Source organism: Equus quagga, chromosome 15 (genome assembly GCF_021613505.1).
Source record: "Equus quagga isolate Etosha38 chromosome 15, UCLA_HA_Equagga_1.0, whole genome shotgun sequence".
Lineage (NCBI taxonomy): Eukaryota > Metazoa > Chordata > Mammalia > Perissodactyla > Equidae > Equus > Equus quagga.
Genome location: NC_060281.1, coordinates 77,008,708 through 77,023,148, shown reverse-complemented (window position 1 = coordinate 77,023,148; position 14,441 = coordinate 77,008,708). Strand labels below are relative to the sequence as shown.

Here is a 14,441-nt window from a genome sequence, read left to right as displayed (position 1 = left end):
TGTCTTAAACACTCTCACTTAATACTTCCCACAGTTCATAAATATAAGTAAAAAATACTGCTAGCCACTAGTGTGCAGAAAAATACCTTGTAACGTAAAAGGTATGATCAGACTTCCACCTAGGCTCTTTTGAAGCACAGAGCCATCCAAAAAGTTACAGGCCCCATTAACCAACTCTCTATCTGTACTGACTTAAACACATGGACGTGGACAAGCCAGCATTTCAGAAACAAAGGGATTCTGAAGGAAGGAAGAAAGAGATTAAAGACACTGGAAATATTAATACAGGGAAATGCGGTCACACTATAAAAATGTCAATACGACTACAATGTTTAGAGAGAATAATTTTGCATCAATTTAATAGCCAAGGCAATGTGAGAATGGCCAAATTTATGCTACAGAAGACCATACAGAAGACCAATAAATTCAAAATATTAACATTCCTTTAAATTGATGGAAAAACATCTTTTTGATAACATACAACCTGGCTTTTAATTCTTCAATGGCTCAGATATTGATTCTCTACCCCTATTGATGACTCTCGTCCTGTGTTACACATCAAAATCATCTGTGTAGTTTTTTTTTTTTAATCCAAACGTCCAGGGTCTCACTCAGACCTGTCACCCCAAATTTCTGGGGGGCAGGGCTCAAGCGCCTCTCCCTCAGGGATCCTCACGCACACTAAAAGTTGAGAGCCACAACCGTAAATTACACAGATACAAAAATCAATCCTTTCTCAATCAAGCCAAAAAAACCCAACCACAAAGGAGTCATGTTACTTTGTTAATTCAAAGTCAGTGAATACTAGATTTTCCCAAAGTCTACTGGACTTCCTCCAAAAATGCTAAGAGAAATTGCAAACAGATCCACCCCAGGGAGGCTGATTGGTACTCCTATGTGCTAATGTAAGACTAATTCTGTAAATGGACTGGTTTTGTGCCTAACTGTTAGAAATTTAATCTTTCTTCTCTTGTTTAGTAGAAGAAGGGGTAATTACTAAGAGCCAAAGCAGCGAAAAGTGAAGAATCTGACTTGAGGTTTGTTCCCAACATATATTTCCAGGGCAAACCAAACAGTGAAGATCTCTCTAGGTGGTGTTTTAAGAAACTGAGACAAGCCCCCGAGTTCAAACAATAGATATGTAACAACATTTCTGCTAAACCTGTGACTGAAAGGAGACTGTTTTCTAAAGGCCTTTATCTCAACTTTCCACGTACCGCAGCAGAGTAGGGTAGACCCACACAATCTCAATCAGGAGGGACGGAGGAGTTCCCGTTTCACCTGCGTTTTCTTTAGGAAAAAAACTGGTTGACTGGGGAAAAAAATGGAAACACTGACAAGATATATAGGCATCCATTTATAATCCCAAATTTGTCTCAAAATACATGTTCTTATTTACACAAAGAAAAAACAGAAGTACACTAAAATGTTAACAGTAGCCTCTGAGCAATAACATTACGAGAGATTTTTGTTTTCTTCATTGTCTTCTGAATTTCCTAAATATTTTACAATGAGCATATGACATTTTCACAAAGAAAAGCATACATTTTTAAAATAAGGTATTTTATGCTCAAAACACTATCTGACTTCAGCGCCATGCCAGGTGCTGGAGGCAGGAGAGGTGCTGGTAGCAAGTGTATGAGAGATCAAATCTTTTAGAGAGATAAGTCATCAACACGTAAAATGGAATGAAAAGCGGAGACTACAAAAGGCAGTCTGGATAGTCCCTTAAGGCATTCCAAAGTTCATTAGTAAGTGAGCTATTAGAACTGGAAAGCCACGTCTCCAAAGCAACCACGCTAGAAGAGTGGTTAAGCTCCCAAGCAGTCCACACAAAGCCAATGTCTCTCCTACCATTGGACCTAATCCCCAAGCCTGGCTATGAGGAAGAGCAAAAGGTATTCAATAAATTTTTGCGGATTGCATGTGTGGATGATATAACCCAACCAGAACACTACAATATCTAACCAGCACGGTGTCTTGTACACAGCAGATGCACAATAAATGTCCATGGGATTTATCTTTTTTTATGCGCTTTCCAACTTCAAGAACCATTCTTACTCAGGACCCTGGGCACTCTAGCAAGGCATGGAGACAGAAAAAGCCAAGCTAAGGACTGTGGGAGCGAGCACTGGGGCAATCCCAGGAGGGTGGTGACGCAGTGAAGGGAGTCAGTATGAGGAAGACACTGGACCTCTGCTTCCAAAGCTGCCTTTTCATCTAAACAGGGACCAGAACTTTAGGACCCAGAAAGAAGTCAGGGGGAGGGGAGCTCCCTTGTCAGAAGCTTGCGCCCCAGAGGGGTCTGTGTGGCTATGGACTCCTTTGTGGAAAGAATATATAAAGGGTTTCACATCAAGGGCCTCAACCGCTCCAAGCACATTCCTACAATCAGGATCAACTATATAATTTGTGGAGTCCAGTGTAAAACAAAAACGTGGGGCCCCTTGTTCAAAAATGATTAAGAATTTCAAGACAGCAACAACAGAGCACGAAACCAAGCACACGGCCCTTCTGAGCCTGGGGCCCTGTGTGACCACACAGGTCACACAGGCCCATGAGGCCAGCTGGCCCTGGCCACCACAGAACCTCCACACCCACTGCTGTCTGCCTAGAATCCCCTTCCCAGATCTCGGCTTGCTTGCTCCCTCACCTCCTTCCACGAAGTGTGGCCCTCCCAGGAAGGCCTTCTTGAACAGCACTATTTAAGACGACAGCCCTTCCCCCAGCATGCACACACTCTATCCCTCCCACCTGCTTAATGTTTTCTCCAGAGCATTTACGACCTGACAACTATTTGGTCACTGTTTATCTCCCTCTTGCCCAGAATCTAAGTCTAAGAGAACTCTGGGCTGGAGGGATCAGGGAAGAGTTAACACAGGAGACAGAATTCACGTTGAGCCCTAAAAGGAAGGCAAAGAGGAAGGGAAGGTATTCCAGGTAAGCCAGTTCATGAGCTCACATCTGACTTGTCCGTCTTCTCATTTCATGTCAGCAAGTTTTCTTACGTTTTTCTAACTTAAAAACAGAAGTTAAGCCATCAAATTGATCCTGTTGACAACAAAGATGTAGGCTCTGACAAATTAAATACTGACACAGGGAGCAACAGATATTGGCCAGCAGTATTAAGACTTTTATCAGGCCTGAAAACCCAAATCTTAATGTGAAGAATGCTTTGAATATTCACAAGGGTTCTTCATAAGGCTGTTGTTGGAAGGAGCAATTGTGCCCATGTTATTCCAACTCAACAAACAGAGACTCGGTACTGCACTGAGTCCTGCACGAGCGGGCACAGGAGTAAGCCAACACTCTGCCCTCCAGGGATGCCCGATCCAAGAGGTGGGGAGGCAAGGGGCTTTTCAGCAGTAAGTCTCAGCAAAGAGCAAGTGAGATAGTAGAATGAATCTTCTGTGATACTAATGATCATACTAGCACTACTTTAAATTCACTGGCTGCTTACTGTACACCAGGCTCGGTGCTAAGAATGTTCCATGCCTTATTTCATTGCCCCCTCACAAGATAGGTACCAGCATCATGCTCATCAACAAGGAAGGCAGACTAAGTTAACTTGCCCAAGGACAAACAGCTAGTCAGCAGCAGAGCCTGAATCTGAACTCCAGTCTGCCTGACTCCAGAGCCTGGACTCATTCCAGGGCTATTCTGGTCCCATTAATGTCATTCTTTTAATTAAAAGAAGCAAGACTGTAGGCTTCTGAGGTCAGGAAGTATCTATTCTGTTTACTGCTGATTCCCTAGCACTCAGCTGATCAATAAATACATGTTGGAGGGATACAAAACACACACATTCCCATCGTCAGTGCTGCTTCAAACACTCACCACCTAAAGTGGACATCTGCCATTCCTCTTGTTTCTTGCCCAACATCCACTGCCCGTTCTTTTCTTTTTTTCTTTCTTTTTTTTTTTTTTTTGAGAAAGATCAGCCCTGAGCTAACATCTGCTGCCAATCCTCCTCTTTTTCTGAGGAAGAGTGGCCCTGAGCTAACATCCATGCCCCATCTTCCTCTACTTTATATGTGGGATGCCTACCACAGTATGGCGTGCCAAGCAGTGCCATGTCCGTACCCGGGATCCGAACTGGTGAACCCCGAAGCAGAACGTGCACACTTAACCTCTGCGCCACTGGGCCAGCCCCGCCTCTTATTTTCTTTTAGGAAACCACCCCACGCCCACTCTGTCAACATGGTTTAGTGGGGCTGACCCCACGATACAAGCCTGGCCAGTTTGAGTCAGGGCGTGGCTCAAGGATGGACACATGACCCAGAGTGGACCAATGGGAATTTACGTTCATGACTTTTGCTACAGAAAACAGATGCTTTCTTTCCCCTGGGTTGCTAAGCTGATCGAATGGAAGACTGGAGTTGCTGGTAGCCATTTTACCCCAGAGAGACTGAGCCTGCCTGTGAATAAAGCCAGCAAAGGAAAGCAGGACCAAGAGATAGAGAGATTTCTTGTTACATCATCTAAGCCCCTGGAACAAACACTACCTCCTGGAATGCTGTTATATGAATCAAGAGATTCCAGTTTGGGGTTTTAGGCCAATTTGAGTTGGGTGCTTGCAACCCAAAGTCCTGATACATCACCTACATAAAAATGGGACCAAGCAACTGGACATCACAACCACCACAGTGAAGAAAGAAAGAAACGAGCATACTTGTGCTTATACCTAAGTGTCTCCACTACCTCTGAGAGGCCTGAGTTTATGGAGAGAGGGACATGGAAGACAGAAGAAAGAAAGAGAAAATGCCTCTGCTTATGAAATTCTGACCAGGGATGTATCATTTCTTTCACTAGCTTACCCGTATACCCGGAAGACAGTAGGCATTCCCAACTTACCACCTAAAAACAAATGGCTTCTAAGTGCCATTATAAAAGCTTCATAAGAAGACGAGGCTCAAGAGGAGTCATTTCTAAGCTTCCATTTCAGCTGTGCGTGTCCATCAAAGGCCTGGCCTGTAGTACCCAGCCACACGACACTCCGACGCAGTGCTGCGCACCTACCCATCAAAAGGCACCTAACTCTTGACTGCTGACTTACGAGTTGTTCTCACTCTAGTGATGACACTGAAGACTCTGAAGTGAGAGACACCACCCCAAAACCACAACAGGATGCACTGGTCTACCAGAGCGCACCAAAGGTTGGAAAAAAAGGGTGGGGATGTTGGGAGGTCGTACCACATTTTTATTTTCCCTTTCATATCAACTGGATCAGCCTGTCAATTTCTGGGGTGTCCCAAAGGGAACTAAATCTTATTTTTCAGGAGTTATCCAAGGATCAAGCAAGGAGTCTTGGATCCTCTTGGACATAAGACAAAGATCACAAACTCACGACCCAAGGCAGATCCACCCCCAGGCAGTTTTTCTTTAACCTGCAGTGTTAGTTAAAATGTAACTTTTTTGTATCAGTTACCAACAATTAAAAATGGGAAGAGTTTGTGTAGTAGTTTACTGTATAAAAGGCCCCAATTTCGTTCGTGCCTTCCCATATCCAGGCATTCAGGTAACTCCACACCGAATCTGGGCTTGGCCACATGGCTTGCTTTGGCCAATGTGACAATAACCAACATGACCTAGACAGAGACTTCAAAAGTATTGGGGCTTGCCCTCTTGCTCCTCTCATAACTCTGGGAAGACTCACCCAGGGCTAACCCGCTGGATGACGAGACACACATAAGCCAGATGCACACAAACACAACTAGCCAGTCCCCAGGAACAGAGCTTCTGACCAGCAGCTAACCTCAGACACGAGTAAGCCCACATATGCGCAGTCCAAGCCGCCACTCTGGAAAACGGTGAGCTAAATAAAGTGTTGGGAGTTTTTTTGAGGAAGATTGGCTCTGAGCTAACATCTGCCACCAATCCTCCTCTTTTTGCTGAGGAAGACTGACCCTAAGCTGACATCCACGCCCATCTTCCTCTACTTTCTATGTGGGACGCCTGCCACAGCATGGCTCGACAAGTGGTGCTTAGGCCCGAGCCCAGGATCCAAATCGGTGAACTCCAGGCTGCCAAAGCAGAGTGTGCAAACTTAACCACTATGCCACCAGGCTGGCCCCAATAGAGTTGTTTTAAGCCAAAGTTTTGGGTGTTTTTTATGCAGCAAGAACTGACAGAGTCCATATGAAAATACATAGTCCCAGTTTAAAAACAAAAATCTAAAGTCTCTGCAACACTAGGACAACATTCCAACAAGAACCAGTTGACTTAGACGGTAGCTCCCACTTTTAGTCCAGCACAGCATGAATTTCCCAGTTTGTCACTATCATCTCACCCATGCTGGGGTCAAGTTCAGTTGCCAAATGTCATCTTAGTTGGTGTTATTATATTTATGGCAAAGAAGAAAGTGAAATTCTGTATTCCACATACTCTAGTTACTATCATAAATGAGAAAACCAGTACAACCACTTTGGAAAACTATTTGTCAAGACCTGTAAGGCTGAACATACGCATACCTTATAACCCAGCAATTCCACAACTAGGTGTACACCCAGAAAAATGAGTAAACCTGTTCCAAGACAGATACAAAATGTTCACAGCAGCACTGTTCCTGATAGTCCCAAACTGGCTATTAACAAACTAGTTATCAATAATACCCATCAACAGTAGAATAAATAAAATGTGGCCTATTCATAGGGATCAATCTCATGCATAATGCTATGCACAAGAACCCAGACACAAAAGAGTACATGCTGTATGATTCTACTTACACAGTTCAAAAACAGACAAAACTAGGGGCCGTCCCGGTGGCGCAGTGGTTAAGTGCGCATGTTCTGCTTCAGTGGCCAGGGTTCGCTGGTTCGGACCTGGGTGCAGATATGGCACCGCTTGGCACGCCATGCTGTGGTAGGTGTCCCACATATAAAATAGAGGAAGATGGGCATGGATGTTAGCTCAGGGCCAGTCTTCCTCCACAAAAAAAAAAAGAGGAGGTTTGGCAGTAGTTAGCTCAGGGCTAATCTTCCTCAAAAACAAAAAACAAAAAAAAAAACAGACAAAACTAAAATAGTTGTCAGAAGTCAGGTGAGTGGTTACCCCTGGGTGAAAGAGAACGCATGGGGATTCTGACAAGCCGGTAATGCTCTTCTGTAATCTGGGTGCTGTGTACACGGACATGTACACTCTTGAAAATTCTTTGAACTGTATATTTATGATTTGTACACTTCAATACAGAGTTTGATTTTAAAGAGTGGAAAAACAAGACCAAGAGGACGGCCATATTTCAAGAAAAATGGTTAAGTATTTTTCTTTAGGGTTATCATCAAGACAATCTCTGTCATGTCTAATATTTAATGTGACAGGAAGAATGATAGCCATTATGAAAGAAATTATTACAGAAGTATGGTTGGAATTTGCAAAAGCTGCATAATAAAACACCTGATGAACTGGGAAAAAAAGGACTGAGTGAGCAACACCTAGCCTACTTCACTCATTTACACGACCCGCCTGTGGCCTTTGGGGCTTACAACCACTGACAGGAATCCAAGCCGTTTCTACAAAAATTAACATCGTTTCTCTTAAGATGACTTAAGATACTTATCTTAAACTTAAGATACTGGGTGGGTTTACTGCCCCTTACACATCAATTACTTTCCTAATTCTCATCTGCCAAAGGGAGCTAATCATGGCCACCGGAGAAGGCCGTTGGGAGAACTGACGAAGACAACAGCTCTAAACCTTTAAGACAGTAGCAAGGAGAAAGCAAGCATGCACTGAATTACTACTCTACTTACAGCAGTGTTACTGATGACTGCAAAGTGCGAAAGAGAATTAGAGGAGCCCCAAAGGTGGGACGCCGCTCACAGCAGCGCAGAGCCGGGCAGGAGCTGATGTGGTCATTCTGACGGGGGCAGAGAGATCACGGGCACACATCTAGGGCCGGCTTTTTCTAATGACATAGGAAGCTTAGATTCCAAGGACACATGAAGCATATGAACCTCTGGATCCTGCAGTAGGCAGGCCCCTCCCATTTTTACAATACTTCATTTAGGGATCCACTATTTTTGGTATCAGTGCCTACCCCTCACGAGTGTTAGCGCTGGAAAGCCTTGAGAACCAGGAACTCAAACCAAAGGAAGCTCTACGGCAGAGCAACCTCTCAAACTTGCCTGATCACCCCACTCACCAGGTTTCTGGGCCTCTCCTCTGGAGAGATTCAGCAGGCCTGGGGAAGGGGCCAGAACCTGTATTTTAACAAGCCCTAAGGAGATTCTTACATCAGGTCAAGTTTGCAAAACTCCTATCTGGTGAAATTTCAAGTCCCACAGACCTGGATCCAAACCCAATCCCCAGAATTTATCAGCTGGGTATCCCTGGGCCAATTACACAAAACCTCTGAGCTCCTCCACTTGTAAAAGGAAACTAACAATACCTCCCAGGATTGTTGTGAAGCCTGGGGACATTGCTACACTCAGTGGGGAGGATTTCTGCTGTGAGGCCCCAAATGTGCCTTTGTCCTAATAATCCACTTTCCTGTTTGTCTCTACCCCATAAGCTGCTCTTGCCTTAGCCTACAAATCTACTTCCATGGGAGTAATTTCTGCATGGATCTGAAGTGGCCTGAGCAACTTATCAGGTGCTAAGCCACCTTGCCAAGGCATTGAAAGATTTTTACATGTGTCAGACTTCTTCAGTGATGACCCACTTTTTACAGAAGTAGGCGTGATGCCAGCATGAATTTTCATATGTATAAGAATTGTCACATTAAATGAGAATGTTTATGGGGCCGGCCCCATGGCCATGTGGTTAAGTTCGCTCTGTTTCGGCAGCCCCAGGTTTCATGGTTCAGATCCTGGGCGCTGACAAGGCACCACTCGTCGGGCCATACTGAGGCGGCGTCCCATAACGCAGAGCCAGAAGGACCTACAACTAGAATATACAACTATGTACTGGGGGGCTTTGGGGAGGATAAGAAGAAGAAGGAAAAATAAGATTGGCAAGAGATGTTAGCTCAGGTGCCAATCCTTAAAAAAAAAAGAGAGAGACAATGTTTATGATACACACACAAAAAAGTTATCTCTAACCTTAAAGATAAGGCAGAGCACAGGACCAGACACTTGGTGAAAACTCATATAGCTATTGTTATTTGAATATAACTACATATTACTTTAAATATTAAGCCATCACCTATTGAAACAACTTTTGATACAGAATACAGATTATAAAATTACTCCCAATCGGGAAGCTGTAGTAGCCTCCTATGAGCCTAATTTAAATCAAACCCCTAAAACCCGCTGTCTTGGGCTGGCCGGTGGCTAGTGGTTAAGTTCGCACCTTCTGCTTCGGTGGCCCCATGGTTCGCTGGTTCAAATCCCAGGTGCAGACATGGCACCGCTTGTCAAGCCATGCTGTGGTAGGCATCCCACACGTAAAGTGGAGGAAGATGGGCATGGATGTTAGCTCAGGGCCACTCTTCCTCAGCAAAAAGAGGAGGATTGACAGCAGATGTTAGCTCAGGGCTAATCTTCCTCAAAAAAACAAAAACAAAAACAAAAAAACCTGCTGTCTTGTCCTAACTCTTTAACCATGGACATGTTTTGGGGGATCTTGATTGTCCTAACTCTGTCACGGGAGCTTTTTTTTTTTTTGACAGAGGGTCCCTGTCTTCCTCCAGATTCTGGAAGGGACCCATGCCCCAGAAAACGCTAAGACCCTCCATGCTAATGACAGCGCCCAAAAGATTCCCTTTTTTTCTGCTTTGTTTTTGAAGCAATACATGGGACAGTTAGAAAAACCTGAATAGTCCCAACAGTATATAGAGAAAAGTTAAAATTCCTTCTTACCCATGCTCTGGGTTCTCCACCCCAAAGGCAACCTCGTTAAAAGTTCAGGGATCTTCCTGGAGCAGGATTTCTCCGTCTCACACTTACTGACATTTCGGGCCAGATAATTTTTGGTGGGTGCTGTCCCGTGCGTTGTAGAACGTTCATAAGCATGCCTGGCCTCTACCTACTAGATACTAGCAGAAACCACCCCCGCTCCCAGCTGTGGCATCCAAAACTGTCTGCAGACACTGCCAGATCGGGGACAAACCCCAGTTGGGAACCACGGCTTCCAGAGATGCACAAACTCTATGCACGCACAAACGTAGGTGTGGGTACCTCTACTCACTGCTCCCCTACACTGGTGGCACAGAGTCACTTTCCAACTCACTCGCGGGTCTGGACCGGGCGCGGGGGCCGGCCCGGGCCTCGGCAGGAGGCGACGGCCACTCACCAGGTCGCGGATGAGCTGGTCCACCAGCTGCTCGCCGCCCCCGGCGCCCTCGCGGGCCGGAGGGGAGCGGGAACGGCTCGCCGCGTCCTGCCTCGCGGCCCGCGCCGCCGGGGGCCGCCCCGCGCCCTCCAGGAGGCCCTGGGCCAGCGCCAGGTACCCCGAGGCCTGCTCGCCGCGCCCGGGGGCCACCTCCGGCCGCCGCGGCCGCCGCTCGGCAGCCTCGGGCCGCCGCCGCTTCCTCTGCGCCTGGGCCTGCGCCAGCTCCTCCTGCCAGCGCCGGCGGAACTCGTCCAGGCTGTGGTCGTCCATGGCCGCCGCCCCTCCTCGGCCGCCGTGCGCGTCAGCCTGGGGTCCGCGCCGCCACGGCAGGGTCCCTCCGCGGGAAGTGTCCGCCGCGACCGGAAGCCGCCGCCGCCGCACCCCAAGGGTTCCGGCTGGGCGGCCCCGCCCCCGGCGCGCCCCTCGCGCGGTCCCGGGCGCAGCAGGCCGGGTCCGTGCCCCGAGCGCGCGCTCCGCTTCTGCTCTTGCACCCTTGTGGCTTTTGCCAAGCGCAGACTTGGCGCCAAGCACTGTTCCTTCGCTCAGCAAGCATGCATTGAGCAACTGCTGTCTGCCCGGCGCTGAGAATTCAGCATTTAAATCTGCCCCCGCCCGCCCCCCAAATCTCTCCCTTCTTGGGGTTTGCATTCAAGCGGTGGGGGAGATGTTCAACAAAGGAATATGAACGCTTGAATCAGAGGTAGGTGTTAGGAAGAAAACAGAACATATTAACTTCAGAAGGATGTTCAGGGAAGGCATCTTTGAGACGTCATTTGAACTAAGAGCTGAATGAGATGGACCAGCGATGGGAAGATCAGATCTCAGAGGAGATATTGCCAGAAGCAAGTACAAGTGCAGGAGCTGTGAGGTGGGAAAGAAAGTGGCTTTCAATCACATTTCGTCTTCAAAATGCTTTGTACCTGCTGTTCCCTCCGCAGGGAATTTTTCTCCCCACCTGGCCCTGGTTAACTCACACATCTTTCATATCTCAGCTCGTGCCTCACTTAATCTCCCAAACCCCGTGCCCCAAAAGATCGAGTCTCCCTGTTACTCATTTTTACAGCATCCTATACTTCTCATCATAGCCCAGAACACAGTTTGTAATTTTATATTTCTGTGATTATTTATTCATATCTCCTTCCCTGCTGGACTGTCAATTCTTAGCTTGACGGCTAGCAATTGGTAGGTACTCAATAAATATTTGCTGAATAGATAACTATTGTCCCCACTTTACAGATGAAGAAACTGAGCCCAAAATTACACAGCTGGTAATTTGCAAACCCGGGATTCCAATTCTTTATTTTTTTTAAACACTCTGCACTTGACCTGTTAATTATTAGAATCATACAGCCCACATGCCTAAGCCAGCTAGGAACCCTTTGACAGCCTCCAGTTACCACGATCTTTTTCAGCTCAGTGATATTACCGGCATGGTTATCAGCCCAGGCTCCGAAGTCAGAGAGACGGATCTAGGTGAGAATAGCAGCACCCTCCTTTACTCACATCCCCTTTCTTCCAGCAATTCCACCTCTAGGAACTTACCCAAGAGAGGAACATGGAGGAGATCAAAGAATACCCTCAAGGATCTTCACGGAAGCATTGTTTCTAGTCCTGAAGATCAGAAGGAATCTAAACAGTTAACAACAGGGCATTGGTTAAATAAGTTATGCCCCATTAGAATGGAAGAAAAATCCTAACTAGAAGTCCACTCCTTGAGGGTGGAGACTGGATCTATTTGTTTATTGCTGTGTCTTCAGTGCTCAAAACAGTGCCTGGGACATGGTAGCTGCTCTATAAATAATGAATGAATAAATGAAATGCTGTGCAGCTATTAAATATTTCATTGGAGGAAATTTAGTCACATGAAGATTGTCACAATATGGTAAGTGAAAATAGTCAGGATACATAACCATAGATACAGTATGATCCCGGTAGTGTCTTTTAAAAAGTGTGTATGCATTTTCAAAAGAAAATACACCCAAATCTTAACAGACGAAATCTCTAGAGAGGTCAGGATTATGGGTGATTTTAGTGTTTTTTCTTCTTTATCTGTATATTCTAATTTTCTACAGCCTGGGGTTTGCGGGTTCGGATCCCAGGTGGACACAGCACCGTTTGTCAAGCCATGCTATGGCGGCATCCCACACAAAGTAGAGGAAGATGGGCACAGATGTTAGCTCCGTGACAAACTTCCTCACACAAAAAAATAAAATAAAGAGCATTCTTGAGTTGGCCCCACTGTAAGCAACTTATACTCCACCCCACTGAGAACTTCTAAGGAGTCTTGAAGAACACACCTCAAGATTGTCCTCCCAAGAGATAAGAACTGGAAGAAGGGAGCACTTATCCACTGGCTTATCCTTCCTTAGAGAGAGTTTAAGTCAGGAGTTTTTCGTAATCTCTCACTTCCAGGTTGGGCATAAGTAAATGAGTTCCCATGGATATCCCACACTAAGGCAGCAGAGATGCCCTGGGGCAAAAAGCAAGAGACACTCAGTGCAGCTAATAGGAGGGACTGGCAGGTTACCTGTGCACAAAGCCAGTTGCTACAGCAATGACTGAAGTAAAAGATGAGTCAAGAGGATGTGATGTGGGGCATAAGAAATGTCCGATAAGTATTCTTTTTATAGTAAAAATAAAAACAATGAGCTATTTTTCCCCAAACATTCAGCTAACATCCTGCTTCATTCTAGATGCTTTCCATATGAATTCCAAGGGTCTGTCAAACTGGTTTTGATGGTCTACTTAGAGATCAAAAGCCAAATGTGGCTCTTCTTGTTATCTCTAAAATATATGGAACATCTAATATTTAAAAGCAAACTGGAAATTTTTTAAATACTTAATTATGAAGGTCAAAATCAATGTTTCCTCTTGCCCCTTTAAAAGAATTTCTACAGGGGCAGTGCAGGCAGGCTAACGGGGCGATTAGACACCCAGAAAAAGTAAACAAAAAAGAGAAATATACTAAGAAGGAGAAAAATACTGTCCTTTTCTCAGTATTGTCTACCGTTCACCGACAATATTTATGTTGATTTTATATCTTCCCAATAATAAATTCCTAGGCCTCCATGTCCTCAAACGAAAAATAAAGATAAAAATATCTTCCCTTCAGAGTGACTATAAGGCTCATAAAACGTCTGTAAAACTCCTAGCATCCATCAGACACATAGCAGGCCTTCAATAAATGATGGCTATGATCCCCATTAATACGGTCTTGGCAGACAGAAATTACGTCTAACCTATGCTCTGTAAGGCTGGTGTTCCACGAACCCCACTTTTTTCATATCAAGAGTGTTCCTTGAAAGTTCAATCCATTAAAAGTCTTTGGTTGCAAGCAACAAGTCTTGCTTCCTTAAGCAAAAACGAATTGAACTTGGGATGACTCATCAAGTTAAAAGAAAAGAGGAAGAACCAGACCCTCGGAATGCCCAGAATCAGATCAGATTCAGGGATTTCATAGTCATGAACTATCTGCTTTGGTTGAGCTCGCTACCTGTCTTCCATCTTCTGGGATCCACATTCCCAGAGCAGGGATTCTCAGAGTGTGGCCCCTGGGCTAGCATCACCTTGGAACTTTTAAGAAGGCAAATTCTCAGCCCAGAGACTCAGGGGGTGCGACCCCAATCTATGTTTTAGCAATCCCTCTGGGTGATTCTGCTACAAGATCCAGTTTGAGAACCACTGTCCCAGAGGATCATCTGAACGGCCTATTTTGGGTCACCTTCCCAGCCCTTGATTGGGGGGAGGAGGGTTACAATGGATTTCCAGGACCCTGTGAAGTGAGGAGGCAGAGTTCCCCAAGACAGAAGAAGCGGGGAAGGATACTGAGCCAAATTAAGACATCTTCAAGCCTCTCATAAGAGGGAGACTCCGGGAATTCAGTCTTAGTGTCTCTCATGCTACTAGTCTCCTCTGCCTGTTGTAGCTATGTGGTGATTCTCCTCGGGATCCCAGCTCAGGTCTGCCGGAGCCCCTGAAAGCTGGCTGAAAAATGGCCATCATCCTCCCCGCAATGGTCTCAGTGGGACCCCCAAAAATGGTCTCATCCTCCTCAGACCAGCCACGCACTGGACCACCGACGTGCAAGAACTTCTTTCCTGCAGGGTCAGGTGGGTCTCAAAAAACTAGTGAGGGTGGGGGACAGGAGCAGAGATTATTAATTTATTTGTTCT

At 45.8% G+C, this 14,441-nt stretch overlaps 1 protein-coding gene across 1 annotated transcript in view; it reads right to left on the bottom strand.

Moving 5' to 3' along the window:
• FBXW8 (F-box and WD repeat domain containing 8) overlaps positions 1-10,629 on the bottom strand; it is a 112,945-nt gene extending 102,316 nt beyond the window's left edge. The window contains exon 1 of the mRNA XM_046638852.1: positions 10,231-10,629. Within this exon, the coding sequence (XP_046494808.1) occupies positions 10,231-10,539 (309 nt within the window). The 5' untranslated portion in view covers positions 10,540-10,629. The remainder of the gene's footprint in view (positions 1-10,230) is intronic.
• Positions 10,630-14,441: the final 3,812 nt, after the last annotated feature.